At 51.9% G+C, this 14,269-nt stretch overlaps 1 protein-coding gene across 1 annotated transcript in view; it reads right to left on the reverse strand.

The window, feature by feature from the left end:
- Window positions 1-11,125: 11,125 nt before the first annotated feature.
- PQBP1 (polyglutamine binding protein 1) overlaps window positions 11,126-14,269 on the reverse strand; it is a 10,118-nt gene continuing 6,974 nt past the window's right edge. Inside the window, exons 5-7 of the mRNA XM_015418124.1 lie at window positions 13,173-13,283; window positions 12,905-12,965; window positions 11,126-11,325 (exon numbers count right to left, since the gene is read on the reverse strand). Of these exons, the coding sequence (XP_015273610.1) occupies window positions 11,169-11,325; window positions 12,905-12,965; window positions 13,173-13,283 (329 nt within the window). The 3' untranslated portion in view covers window positions 11,126-11,168. The remainder of the gene's footprint in view (window positions 11,326-12,904; window positions 12,966-13,172; window positions 13,284-14,269) is intronic.

A 14,269-nucleotide genomic window follows, 5' to 3' on the forward strand; every position in this document is an offset into this window, starting at 1 on the left:
TAATGCGAAACAATGAATTAGACAAGTAATTTGCACTCATGTAGAAGGCGATACAGTGTTGTGGTACTTGGCTTTCCATGCCCACGAGGGGGTCAGCAACCCGAGTTGCCAGGACTGCTGTCTCATACAGTTGCCAACCTCCAGATGGCACCTGGAGATCTCCGGCTATCGCAATTGATCTCCAGGGTGACCAAGACCAGTTCCCCTGGAAAACGTGGCTAATTTGGAGCATGGACTCTATGGCATTACGCCAAGCTGAATTCCCTCCCCTCCCCAAACCCTGCCCTCCCCAGGTTTCACACCCCCCCAGGTATTTCCCCACCCAGAGGTGGCAACCCTACTAATCCATGCTGGGCAACTGCAACACACTCCATGTGCAGCTGCCCTTAAAGAAGAAGAGATTGCATTTGTACCCTGCCCTTCACTACCTGAAGGAGTCTCAGAGCATCTTACAATCTCCCATCTCATCCCTTCCCCTCCCCACAACAGACACCCTGTGAGGAAGGTGGGGCTAAGAGAGCTCTTTCAAGAACTGCTCCTGAGAGAACAGCTCTGAAAGAACTTATGACTGACCCAAGCCAATAGCTAGCAATCCAAAACAGTCCAGTGGAGCCCGAGTGGTGGGTGTTGCCTTCTGGCACCCTTCCGGTGATGTCAGGGGGCGTGGCATATGCAAATAAGTTGTGGTAATAAGTTATGCTAATGAGCTCCTGCACCTCTTTTTCTACGAAATGACGCCTGTAATGTGTACACACACACACACATATATGTATGTATGTGTATACACACACACACACACACACACACATATATTAATGGAGCGTTGATTCTATTTGAACAAAATGCAGATAGGTGAACACCGTACTCCCAGAGCTGGCAACACTAGTTGTCCACAAGGCTAGAACCTTGTGAAGTGTGATGCGATGAGCAGGGGGTCGGACTAGATGACCCTCAAGGTCCCTTCCAGCTCTATGTTTCTAAGGTCCAGCTGGGCAAGGAGGCCACTGGGCAGGCTGTGAGATGGAGCAAAGTGTGTGGCCCCTTTATGAACACAGGAGGCTTCCTTTGAATGAGGCAGACCTTGGGTCTCAGGGATGCCAGCCTCCAGGTAGGACCTGGGGATCCCCTGGAATTGCAGCTCATCTCCAGAAATGGCTGCTTTGGAGGGTAAACTCTATGGCATTTTACCTCCTGAGGTCCGGGCCCGTGGCCAGGAGTTTGTGGCTTGTGGGGCAATTGTTTTTCTGGTGGCCCGTGGAGCTGAAGTTCTCAGTGCAGAAAGAAAAGCCATTCAGCCCACAGAAAGCTGTTGCCAGGATAGATCTCTGAACCGTAAGCTGTCAACCATTAGTCACTTCTGCCAGCCTAAGCAACAGTTCTGATAATAAGCTGGCAGGTGGGGGACTTGACTTTCTGTAGTCAAGAAAGCTAACATTTAGGCAGAAGAACTCTCTGAAAGGAGAGCCGTTTCTTGACACAGAGTTAGAAGGGATCCTAGAGGTCACCTACTCCAACCCCCTTGCTCAGCACGGGAATTAGTCAACTACAGCACCCCTCTCTGCTTAAAGCAGCACACACCTTTAGGAAAATGTTTTAAAATGATTAAAAAAAAGCATTTAGAGGAGAAATTCTTGTGGGGCTGCTACACAGATCCTTTCTTGAAAAACTAGAGATGCCAGGGATTGAACCTAGGACCTTCCCCTTGCAAAGCAGATGCTCTACCCCTGAGCCAAGGGCCTTCCCCGAGCTGTGTCATTTCTGGGCTTGCATCTTTTCAAAGCATGATGGGGACCGTTAAAGTCGCCAGTTCTGGTGTGGGGAAATCCCCGGAGAGAGCGTCCTTTCTTCTGCTGCTCGAGACACTCCCCGTCTCTTTGAGGCCACGAGATGTCACAGAACACCCAAGGGTCAAGCCTGTCGTTAAAAGCAATAAGGACTAGAACCTTGCTCTTTTAAGAACAAAACTGCAATCCCAAGAGTATTGACCTCTGAAGCCATTCCCGTTAAATAACCCTTCATCTATTTGCAATCAGGTAACTCAGGTAAGAGCTGCGGTGGCTCAAGTGGTTAAGACGCTGAACTGCAGGCTGTGGAAGGTCAGTAGTTCAGTGGTTCGAGACCCGGGTGCCGCAAGACAGGGTGAGCTCCTGTCTCTAGTTCCAGCTCCTGCCAACCTAGCAGTTCGAAAGCAAGAAATTGCAAGTAGATAAATAGGGACCACTTCGGTGGGAAGGTAACAGCGTTCCGTGCGCCTTGGTGTTTAGTCATGCCGGCCACATGACCACGGAAATGTCTTCGGACAGCGCTGGCTCTTCGGCTTTGAAACGGAGATGAGCACCGCAACCCTAGAGTCGGATTCGACTGGCTTTCGAGCAAGGGAACCTTTACCTTTACCTAACTCAGGTAATGCTCTGCCCTGGATGGCCCCGGCTGGCCTGATCTCATCAGATCTTGGAAGCTAAGCAGGGTCGGCCCTGGTTAGGACTTGGATGGGAGACCACCATAGCTTTTTTTGTGGAAAAAGCCCAGCAGGAACTCATTAGCATAATAGGCCACACCCAATAGCAGAAACTTATAGCATATTAGGCCACACCCCTGACAGCACAGCTCATTGGCATATTAGGCCGCACCCCCGTGTTACCAGAAGTGTGGTCATCCAGCCACACCCACATTTTGCTTCTTATTCTGTTGACCTTGTTTGTTGTCAAAACCCAGGGCTTTTTTGCGGCAGGAACTCCTTTGCATGTTAGGCCACACACCCCTAATGTAGCCAATCCTAACGAGTTTCTGCTGTTGGGTGTGGCCTATTATGCTAATAAGTTCCTGCTGGGTGTGGCCAACTCGGAAGCCAGCCGGAACTCCGTTCCTGTGCGTTCCTGCCCAAAAATAGCCCTGGAGACCACTAAGGAAGTCCTGGGTTGCCACCGCAGAGACAGGCAATGGCAGACCACCTCTATTTGTCTCTGCCCTGACTTGGATGGCCCAGGCTAACCAGATCTCATCAGATCTCGGAAGCTAAGCAGGGTCATCAGTAGTGTTTCCTCTAAGCTGAGTTGGTGTGAGCCAGCTCATAGTTTTTTTCGCCTCCGGCACACACGTTCGCTCAGGAAGGGGATGGCTCCAGAGCAAACTCATGTATGCAGCAGCCAAATCACTCGCTCACAATTTTAATGCCAGCTCGCAAGACCCCACAACTTAGAGGGAGCGTGGGGTACTGGTTAATATTTGGATGGGAGGCCACCAAGCAAATCTAGGGTTGCTGTGCAGAGGCAGCCAATGGCAAACCACCTCTGCTTGCCCCTCCCCTGACCTGGGTGGCCCAGGCTAGCCTACTCCTGTCAACTCTCAGAAGCTAAGCAGGGTCAGCCCTGGTTAGTTTTTGGATGGGAGACCAGCAAGAATGACCAGGGTTGCCCCGCGGAGGCAGGCAGGGGCAAACCCACCTCTGCTCATCTCTTGCCTTGAAAGCAGCCCTTTTCAACACCAATTTAGAGACTGACCCCTTAACACATTTGAACACCAGGTGGCTGAAGACGATCAAAAGTGTCGGTTTCTTCCATTCCCTCCCTAAAGGCTTATGGGTAATGCGACAGTCCTAAGATTTTGTGTTTGAGGAACCGGACATGTAAAGGTGTTCTGGATGAATGACTCCAGAGAAAGGAGGTGAGTTTGGACATTGCGGCCCCTCCCAAGCCTGGAGTCCTGATTTCAGACAGGAAGACAAGGAGAACATTCTAGAAGGCACTGGCAAAATTCTCAGTCTCACCCTGTTCCAAAGCAAGTTTACATGACAATGGCCACCAAAAAATGTTTGCCTGTTTGTGTGTGTAAAGTGTTGTCAGGCAACCCCATAGGGCTTTCGAGGCAAGTGAGAGGCAGAGATAATGAGTTATGCTAATGAGTTCCCCTCTACGAAACTACCCCTGTTGGCAACCCTACATCCTGGCAATTGCCGAAGGGTCACCCAGCGCAATAACGCTAACCCCTTTTTCGTGCCTGCCTTTGGGGCAGGCTCTGCTAGCAACCGGAGACAGTGAACACTTTGAAGCCCTTAAAAAAAAAAAAGTTTGGGCCATCCTGTTTCTGGGCCACTCTCGGTCCTAGGGTTGCCATCCTCCAGGCGGCGGCTGGAGATCTGGGATTCCAGGTGACAGGGGTTCAGTCCCCCTGGGGAAAATGGCCGCTTCGGAAGGTGGAGTCTGTGGCATCAGGCCCTGTGGAGGTCGCTCCCCTGCCCAAACTCCGCCCTCCCCAAGCTCCACCCCCCAAATCTCCAGGAATCTCCCAACCCGGAGCTGGCAACCCAGCTTGGTACTGATGGCAGAGCTGTGTGCTGGTGTGTATGTTCGGCTGAATTTGGCTTGTGGAAAATATGATTGTATGATCGTGTCATGGTTTGGGGTTTCTCCATGTCAGAGGGGATTTTTGGAACCCAATGGGGGGCTTTCTCACACACCATACAACGCACTTCCAGTCCACTTTCAGTGCCCTTTGCAACTGGGTTTTACGGGCCCTTCCTGCACTCTCCTTTTAATCCATGTTCACCGCGGTGTCCTCCAAGCAATTCTGCACTGAAATTCTAAAATTGAATTCAACCTTTTTATTCTGTCCCCCCCCCCCCCATTCTGCATTAAAATTGAGTTCAGCCTTCTTTTTATACCGGGCTTTCCCCCGCATTCTGCATTACATTCCCACCCTTCAGTGGTCAGCCCGGTTTCAACCTGCTGTTGCCCCAGATTATTTGGATGCTGTTTTGCCCTGGTCTTAAATTGCCTCGACTCGGACACTGAGAAAACCTGGAGTGGCAGGCAAATGCGGAAAGGACCACTGCGTGAAATGGCGTTATTTAGCATGTGCGGAAGCGCCCCAAGTTTCTAGTCCTCCTGGTCGAGGAGAAAATAGGAAATACGGGGCAGGTACTGAACGCGGGAGCACAAAGAGGGTTTATGGCCATCAGTTCTGTGGCACCCCTCCCACCTCCTGGTGGACTCGGTTTCCCTAGACCCATCCAAGTACTCACCCTGCTTAGCTTCCAGTTTATGGCGACCCCAGCAAGGGGCATTCAAGGCAAGTGAGAAGTAGAGGTAGTTTGTCACGGCCTTCCTCTGAAGAGCCTTCCTTGGTGGTCTCCCATCCAAGTACAGACCCTGCTTAGCTTCCAGCTTTTGGCCACCCCAGCAAGGGTCTGTCAAGGACAGTGAGAAGCAGAGGTGGTTGGCTGTGGCCAATGCTCCCTCTAAGCTGTGGAGTCCTGTGAGCAGAAATTCTACTTTGTGAGCTACTGGCATGAAAGCTGTGAGTGAGCGATTTAGCTACTGCATAAATTAGTTTGCTCTGGAGCCCTCCTTCCTGAGCTGGGACAAAAATGTGTGAGCTGGAGGCCAAAAAACATTGAGCTAGCTCACACTAACTCAGCGTAGAGGGAACACTTCCTCTGCAGGGTCTCCCTTAGTGGTCTCCCTTCCGAGTACGGACCCTGCTTATCATCCAACTTATTGTGACCCAGCAAAGAGTTTTCAGGGCAACTGAGAGGAGAGGTGGTCCGCAGAGTCTTCCTTGGTGGTCTCCCTTCCAAGTACTGACCCGGCTTTCCTTCCATTTCTGGACAAGATCTCTCAGTACAGCCATTCCATTTAGGGGCAGCTGGTAGTTTTTAGCAGGCAAACGACGGTCGAGTTTTCTTTCTCTCTTAACTCAACTATATATTTCTTTCCTCTTCCCCCCCCCCCACTTTCTTCCAAAATGGCAGCAAAAGAAAAAGGCTCCTAATCCTCAGACGATACACCCGGCCGGTTCCTAGCAGTGGGTCGACTGTGGACTGATGGGGTACCAGCTGCCAATCGTCCCTCTGTGCCTCCAAAGAGTTTATTGCCATGTTTGCTTTGACATGGATGGTGCTTCTCCGCCCCCCCCCCGCCCCCTGCCAAGGTGATTTGGTGACTTCTCTGGCACTTCTGCGGCCTGAGATGATGTCGGCATCCAGTGAAGCTGATGGGCAGTAGGTTCAGGACAGACAAAAGGAAATACTACTTTACACAGAGAGTGATTGAAATGTGGAATCCGCTGCCAGAGGATGTAGTGATGGCCACAGGCATAGACAGCTTCCAAAGGGGATTAGATAGGTTCATGGAGAACAAGTCTATCAATGGCTACCAGCCGTGGTGGCTGAGGGGAACCGCCACATTTGACGGCACTAATCCTCTGAATCCCAGAGCCAGGTGGCTATATCAGGGGAAGGCCTCAGCCTCTCGGCCCTCCTCCAGAGGAACTGGTTGGCCACTGTCTGAGACAGGATGCTGGACTAGATGGACCCTCACTGGTCTGACCCAGCAGGGCTCTTCTGGTGTTCTTATGAAGGCCTCGGCCTCTATGCTCTGTTGTTGGCCCTCCAGAGGAACTGGTTGGCTACTGTGTGAGACAGGATGCTGGACTAGTTGGACTTTAGGTCCAGCAGGGCTTATTTTCTTATTACACATCACACCAGAGCAGTAACAGAGCCGTGAGGCTGCGACCCCAAATGCCTCTTTGCCAAGGCCAGTTCAGACATGCGTCTTCATCCTTTGATGAACCAGTGTGGTGTAGTGGTTAAGAGCACGAACTCTAATCTGGGAGAACCAGGTTTGATTCCCCACTTGTCCTCCACGTGCAGCTGCTGGTGTGGCCTTGGGTCAGTCACAAGTTCTCTCAAGAGCAGTCCTCGAGAGAGCTCTCTCAGCCCCACCTACCTCAGAGGGTGTCTGTTGTGGGGAGGGGGAGGAGACTGTAAGCCGCTCTGAGACTCCTTCATGTAGCGAAGGGCGGAGTATAAATCCAATCTCTTCTTCTTGATCAATTGTTGACCTGGTTGTGTGAACACGGCATTGTAGCTATACCACCACCAGTGTGACTTTGATAGCAAACATAATGCACTTGGGCCTGAGGTGGTGCAGATGTTCATCTCGTAGTCATCATGGATGCCCAAATAGCACTGCCTGCAAAAGGTCACACAGCCCATCCGGGGTCAGGGCCGGCCCCAGCTTATTTTGCACCCTAGGCAAGGATCCCTTCTGGGGCCCTCCCCCCCCCCTCGGGTGCCCACCAATTTTCAAAAATAAATACATTTTAGGAAGAATGAAAAACACAAATAATCAAGAAACTCCCAGAGTACTGGGCCGGGTGCAGTTTGGCGCCCTTAAGGGCCAGCCAGCTCTAGGCAATCGCCTAGTTTGCCTAGTGAGTGAGCCGGCCCTGTCCGGGGTGTCCACGTCTTGGGGCCATCGCCTGGTCATGCTGCCTGGGTTGACAGACTCATCCCAAATGGGTTTATTATCTCATGAAGCAGACACACAAGCACCGAGTGCTGCCGGACTTATTACCTGTGCCAAATCCTTTTACCTGAACATTCCTTGTTCGTGAGGTTCTTTCCCAGATAGACCAGGATAGGCAGCTTTGTTAATCTGCCTGTAGCAGTACAGAAGAGCAAAGAGCCCAGGAGCACCTTAAGGACTAACAAAATCTGTGGCAGGGGAGGAGCTTTTGTGAGTCACGGGCTCACTTCTTCAGGTCACAGCTAGAATGGGAGTCCATCTGCCCTTATATCACAAGGCTGATGGATTTAAGAACATAAGAGACGCCACTGTTGGATCAGGCCAGCGGCCCATCCAGTCCAACACTCTGTGTCACACAGTGGCCAGAAATACCAGTGCCATCAGGAGGTCCACCAGTGGGGCCAGGACACTCGAAGCCCTCCCACTGTTGACCCCCCCAGCACCAAGAAGACAGAGCATCACTTGCCCCAGAGCCCCCCCCCCCAAGCACCAAGAAGACAGAGCATCATCTATACCTTGTGGCTAAGAGCCACTGATGGACCTCTGCTCCATATGCTTATCTAATTCCCTTTTGAAGCTATCCATGCTTGTAGCTGCCGCCACTTCCTGTGACAGTGAATTCCATGTGTTAATCACTCTCTGGGTGCAGAAGGACTTCCTTTCATCCGTTCTAACCCGACCGCTCAGCAATTTCATTGATTTCCATTCAGTATGGCTAAATGCGATGCCTTTCATGGAGCTAGATCGAGGTGAGTAGCCAGATTAGTCTGTCTGTAGTAGTCTGTAGGAGCTGCGGTGGCTCAAGTGGTTAAGACGCTGAACTGCAGGCTGTGGAAGGTCAGTAGTTCAGCAGTTCGAGACCTGAGTGTGCCGCGTGACAGAATGAGCTCCCGTCTCTCGTTCCAGCGCCTGCCAACCTAGCAGTTCGAAAGCAAGAAATTGCAAGTAGATCAATAGGTACCACTTTGGTGGGAAGGTAACTCCATTCCGTGCGCCTTGGTGTTTAGTCATGCCGGCCACATGACCACGGAAACGTCTTCGGACAGCGCTGGCTCTTCGGCTTTGAAACGGAGACGAGCACCGCAACCCTAGAGTTGGACTCGACTGGCTTTCGAGCAAGGGAACCTTTACTCTTACCTTTAGTAGCAGAAAAGAGCAAGAGTCCTAGAAGCACCTTAAAGACTAACAACATTTGTGGCAGGGGAGGAGCTTTCGTGAGTCACACGGCTCCCTTCTCCGGCCTCCCCTGCTGACAATGCTGGCCAAACGGAGCATTGTTGTCGAGGCGAGTCCACCGATTGTGTTTGGCTTGTGTTTTAACGGAAAGATGGCTTTAGCGATTTCTATTGTTAACTTGTGATTGTAACCCACCCTGAGCCCGCTTGGAGGGAGGGCGGGATAAGCATCAAACTAAATACAACAAATAAGCTCCTCCCCTGCCACAAATGCTATTCTTCTTTCAGGTGTTCCTGGACTCTTTGCTATTTTTGGCTGCTTACAGACAGACCAACATGGCCACCCACCTGGATCGATCTCCGTGGAAGGCACCGCATTTACTCATACAGAATGGAGCGTATCTGAAGAAGGGAGCGGTGGGTGTGACTCACGAAAGCTCCTCCCCCTGCCACAAATATTGTTAGTCTTTAAGGGGCTCCTGGACTCTGGCTCTTTCCCACTGCTACAGACTGACACGGCTACCCATCGTACCTCTCTCCATGGAAGGCATCGGATTTAGTCCTACAGAATGGAGCGTATCTGAAGAAGGGAGCGGTGGGTGTGACTCACGAAAGCTCCTCCCCCTGCCACAAATATTGTTAGTCTTTAAGGGGCTCCTGGACTCTGGCTCTTTGGTGTCCGAAGTGAGCCAGTGACTCACGAACGCTCCTCCTCTGCCACAAATTTTGTCTTTAAGGCGCCACAGGACTCTTGGCTCTTTTCTACTGCTATAGACAGACTAACCCGGCTACCCCTCTTGATCGATCTGCAAGGAAAGCACCACATTTAGCCATACTGACTGGAAATCCATCCGCCTTGCGATATGCGGACAGGTGGACTCCCATTCTAGCTGTAATCTGAAGACGTCAGCAGTGACTCGTGAAAGCTCATTCCCTGCCACAAATGCTGTTAGGCTTCAGGCGCTCCTGGACTCTTGCTCTTTTCTGCTTGTCCGTGATGCTCTTCCCCAGGTAGGGAAGTCAAAGCGGAGCCATTCTCCCACCCCCCTTGGGGGTTTGTGTGCGCGCTTCGCCGTACATGCTGCAGCCCCGCAAGTATTTCAAAGCACGCCACTTACTCAGCACAAATCAAGGCCTCCGAGAGTCAACCAAAAAGAGTCAGATTCTTGGGTTCCCTCTTGGGAGCCTGGGAATTGCCTGGGAACTTGTGCATGACCCAAGAGAACCGAAGTCTTTCCTCCCCCTCCCCCGCGTAGAAAGCCAGCACCCACGGGGTGTTGTGTGTATATACACGCACTGTCCTGCCCCTCTTGTCCCGTGGGGCTGCGGCATTATGCTCAGTATTAATGGCATCATGAAGAAAAGGCTCAAAGCAGACTGTGCTCAGAGCCGGCGTATCTTTTACACTCGTAAATCTTTTAAAAGACTCGTCCTGCTGCTCCCACTTATTGCTGTGTAAACTAATACAGGATTGAGAAGCACTGGGGGGAGTGTGGAGTCCTTGATTCAGAGCTGAATGACTGCACGGAAGGCGCTTCGGGTGGGTCGCCGTGTCGGTCTGAAGCAACAGAACAAAGTTTAAGTCCAGGGGCAGCTTTAAGGCCAACAAAATTGGATTCTGGGTTATCCGCTTTCGTGTGCATGTCCACTCCTTCAGATATCTGATGCAGTGTGCATGCACCCAAAAGCTTATATCCAGAATTAAACTTTTTTTGTGTGATTTATTGTATTTTTTTTGATATGTGTGCCTGTGCACACACCTGGAAGTCACGGCGACCTCTGGTGGCTGACCCCTACTGGGGGCCTGGTGTGATATGCAAAGGGGCAGTAGGCATGGAGAAATCAGCATTGGTAATGAGGCAGGAAACCTAGATCTCAGTTTAGTCCAGGAGGATGCATTGTATTGAGCTTCTTTTTTGTATTTTTATGTGTGTGTGTGTGTGTGTGTGTGTGTGCACGCGCGCACCTGGAAGTCATGGCAACCTCTGGTGACTGACCCCTATTGGGGGCCTGGAGGATATTCAGTCAGGTGGCTGAATAAAGCCTACCCCCACCTCCTGACTTCTGGTATTCCAAGGAGGTCTCCCATCCAATTAGTTGCCAGAGTCGACCCTGCTTAGCTTCCGAGATTTGATGAGATCGAGCTTGCCTGGGCTATCCAGGCCAGGGCCCCAGAATTAAACTGTGTTGGTCTTAAAGGTGCCACTGGACTCAAACTTCACATGGGAGGGGGAGACATTTTCGCCATCTAGGGCTACTCGGACAGTAGTGAGGCAAAGGGGCTGCGAGATTCTGCTATCCCAGCCAAGAATGGGGCCAGTCCCTGTACGAGCGAGTAGAAGCACTTTGCCTTAGGAGCCAGGTTTGACACTTGGGGTCCACAGAAAGCCCGGGACTCTCTACACAGAGCCTAACCTATTAGATGCTTTTTGGCAAAGCCATGCAGGGAAAAAACAAAGGAGGCTTACGAGGAGATGAGCCTTCTAGGATCTCCACTGGAAGCATCGGCAATCTGCTTTCTGTTGCAGCGCAACAGTGACCCCTGCAGGCCAAACACAGAAATAGCCCACCCCCAGCCTCAAGTTCCCCAAAGGAGTTTCGGCCATTGCACCACAGTAGAGCCATGCGGAAGACAGTTCTGCCAGCTTTATTATGAAACACGGTGGGGAGGGGAGGGAGGGGATGCTCAGTCCTGCTGCTTGGCCCGGGACGCTTCCGCATTAGCCCGCAGGACGGCTCCGGGGCTCGGATAAGGGCGCTGCTGGAACAGGGGACCGGCAGCCGTGGTGTCCGCGCCCGTCTTGGCCTCGTTGCGCTTGGGCAGCCCCGTAGACCAGGTCCCCCTTGGAGTAAGAGATGGAGAGGAATGTCAGAAACGCTCCCTTGTCTCACGAGGGTACTCCCCCCCCTCTTTTTTTTTTGGAAAAACAATTTATGAGGATATACTAAAAAAAGTTCAAACATATCAAAACTTATACAATTATATATCCTTCCCTCCTCCTCCCCCCCCCTCCCCGGCTTCCCACAGTGCTCCAACCTCCAGCCCAATTCTTAAATTTACTCCATACCTCCCCTTTCCCCTTATTCACATCCACAGGTAACTTATCCTTCAACTGTTTTTCTTATACATTTATCTAATTCTACTATCCTTTAATTTTCAATAGTTCTCAAAGCAAAGTAAATTGTCCTTTACATCCCAGTATTTCTCCAAATAGTCTTTCCAGTCTGCAAAAAATTCTTCTGCTTCCAAATTATTAAGTTTCCTTGTCATTTTAACCATTTCAACCATAAAAATTAATTGGTACTCTCCCCCTCTTAACATGACAGGTAATGAAGTGAGATTCAAACCTGGCTTCTCCAGGCTCTAGTCCGCTGCGCTGCTCTGGGAATCGGAAAGATCCCACAGGCACAGACAGCTTTAAAAGGTGATTAGACAGATTCGTGGGGGAGGGACTATCCGTGGCTACCAGCCTTGGTGACTAAAGGGAACCAACGGAGAAAGAAAACAGGGCTATACCAGGCAACGTGCCAGCAAGCCAAAAAAAGGGGGAAAGGAGCTTTATCCTTATACAAAGCCCCTCTGCTTTTTACTGTAAACGCTTCATCGAGGGGAACAAAGCGTATACTATGTACTGAACCTTTCCACAGCAATAGAACTTAACTGATGCGGAAAGCACCTTGTTTTTCTTTTTGGGTTTTCTGACTAAAGGGAACCCTCTAGGTTCAGAGACAGTCAACACCTGAATAGCAGCACATGGAGACAAGGTCCGGGAAAGGCTTTGGCACCTCTGTGCCCTGTTAGTGGCCAACCAGTTACCCTGGAGGTCCAACAGGTGAGTCAGGATGCTGGACTAGATAGACCACTGATCTGATACTGCAGGGCTCTTTCTGATGTTCTTCTGAAGGCTTGAGTCTCTCTGCCCTGTGGTTGGCCCTCCAGAGGAACTGGTTGGCCCCTGTGTGAGACGGGAGGCTGGACTAGAGGGACCCTCACTGGTCTGATCCAGCAGGGCTCTCTTTATGTTCTTATCAGGGGAAGAAAGCCTCGCCCTCTCTGCCCTGTTTTTGGCTGTCCAGAGGAACTGGTTGGCCAGTGTGTGAGACAGGATGCTGGGCTGGATGGACCACAGGTCTGATCCAGCAGGGCTCTTCTGATGTTCTTATCGGGGAAAGCCTCGGCCTCTCTGCCCTGTTGTTGGCCCTCCAGAGAAACTGGCTGGTCACCGTGTGACTGGACTAGATGGACCCTCACTGGTCTGATCCAGCAGGGCTCTCCTGTTGCTCTTACAGACTCCCTACACCTTAGGGAACTTTCACGCCCGTCCCTGTAATCTTCATCTTGAGAGGACCCGCAGGAACGGCATCGCCAAGTACACACGCACCCCCTGCCCCCCACCCACCCCCAATTCTCGGCTCACTGACCGTGGGGCATCAGAGTAAGCACTGGGATCCATGGGGTCCAGCTCCTCATCCTTCTGGCTTGCTGTGGGGCACGGAGAAAGAAAGTCAGAGGAATTCAGGGCTCCTTCCGGCTTCCCAAGCCCTCCCCCCCACCTTCCAAGGACTTCCCCAGAGACCCCCAAGCTTAAGGATGCAGCTTGCACCCCCCCACACACACTTCTCGACGGCTGGGAGCAGCCCCCCTCCCCCCGGAACGAACAGCCCCCTTTACCCATATTCGCCCCCTTCCCCTTCTTGCTCTTGGGGTACGGCGCCAGCTCCTCCCGCCGGTGGTGCCGACGATCCTTCGCCTCCTCCCGCTCCACCTTCTCAAGCAAGCGCTCCACTTTGTCCTCGGCGTCTGCAGGAGAGCGGCGATATTGGCTATTTAAACGTTTCTTTACGTCCAGCCTTTCCTCGTGGTTTAAGGTGGCTGATGAGAGTACTTACATATTTTCAGTTAAAAGCAAAAAGGAAAAGAGCAGCCCCCCCCACTCTCTCCCTCCCCCCCCTGGGAAAGATGCCTGCTGTTCAGACCCCCTCCCAAGCCCTGGCAAACAGGCAGACCTTGCAAGGTCTCTGGAAGGGCTTCTGGAGTTCTGGCCCCGCTGGTGGACCTCCTGATGGCACGTGAGCTTTGGCCACTGTGTGACATGGAGTGTTGCACTGGATGGGCCATTGGCCTGATCCAACATGGCTTCTCTTATGTTCTTATGTCTGGGGCAATGATGCTATGTAGTCTTGGGGGTTGTGGGGGGAAAGTGGGAGTGCTTCTGGAGTTCTGGCCCCGCTGGTGGACCTCCCGATGGCCCCTGGATTTTGGCCACTGTGTGACCCAGAGTGTTGGACTGGATGGGCTGTTGGCCTGACCCGACATGGCTTCTCTTACGTGCTTATGTCTGGGGCAGTGATATGTTTGGTGTAGTGGTTAAGTGTGCGGACTCTAATCTGGGAGAACCGGGTTTGATTCCCCACTCCTCCACTTGCACCTGCTGATGTGACCTTGGGTCAGTCACAAGCTCTGGCACAGCTATCCTTGAAAAAGAGCAGTTTGTGTCAGAGCTCGCTCAGCCCCCCCCACCTCACAGGGTGTCTGTTGTGGGGAGGGGAAGGGAAAGGAGTTTGTAAGCCGCTCTGAGACACCTTTGGGTAGTGAAGGGCGGGGTATAAATCCAATCTCTTCTTCTTGGTGTTTGGGGAGCAACAGTGGGAGGGCTTCTGGAGTTCTGACCCCGCTGGTGGACCTCCTGATGGCCCCTGGGTTTTGGCCACTGTGTGACACAGAGTGTTGGACTGGATGGGCCACTGGCCTGATCCAACATGGCTTCTCTTACGTGCTTATGTCTG

Source organism: Gekko japonicus, unplaced genomic scaffold (genome assembly GCF_001447785.1).
Source record: "Gekko japonicus isolate JY-2015 unplaced genomic scaffold, Gekko_japonicus_V1.1 scaffold1548, whole genome shotgun sequence".
In the NCBI taxonomy this organism is placed as follows: domain Eukaryota; kingdom Metazoa; phylum Chordata; class Lepidosauria; order Squamata; family Gekkonidae; genus Gekko; species Gekko japonicus.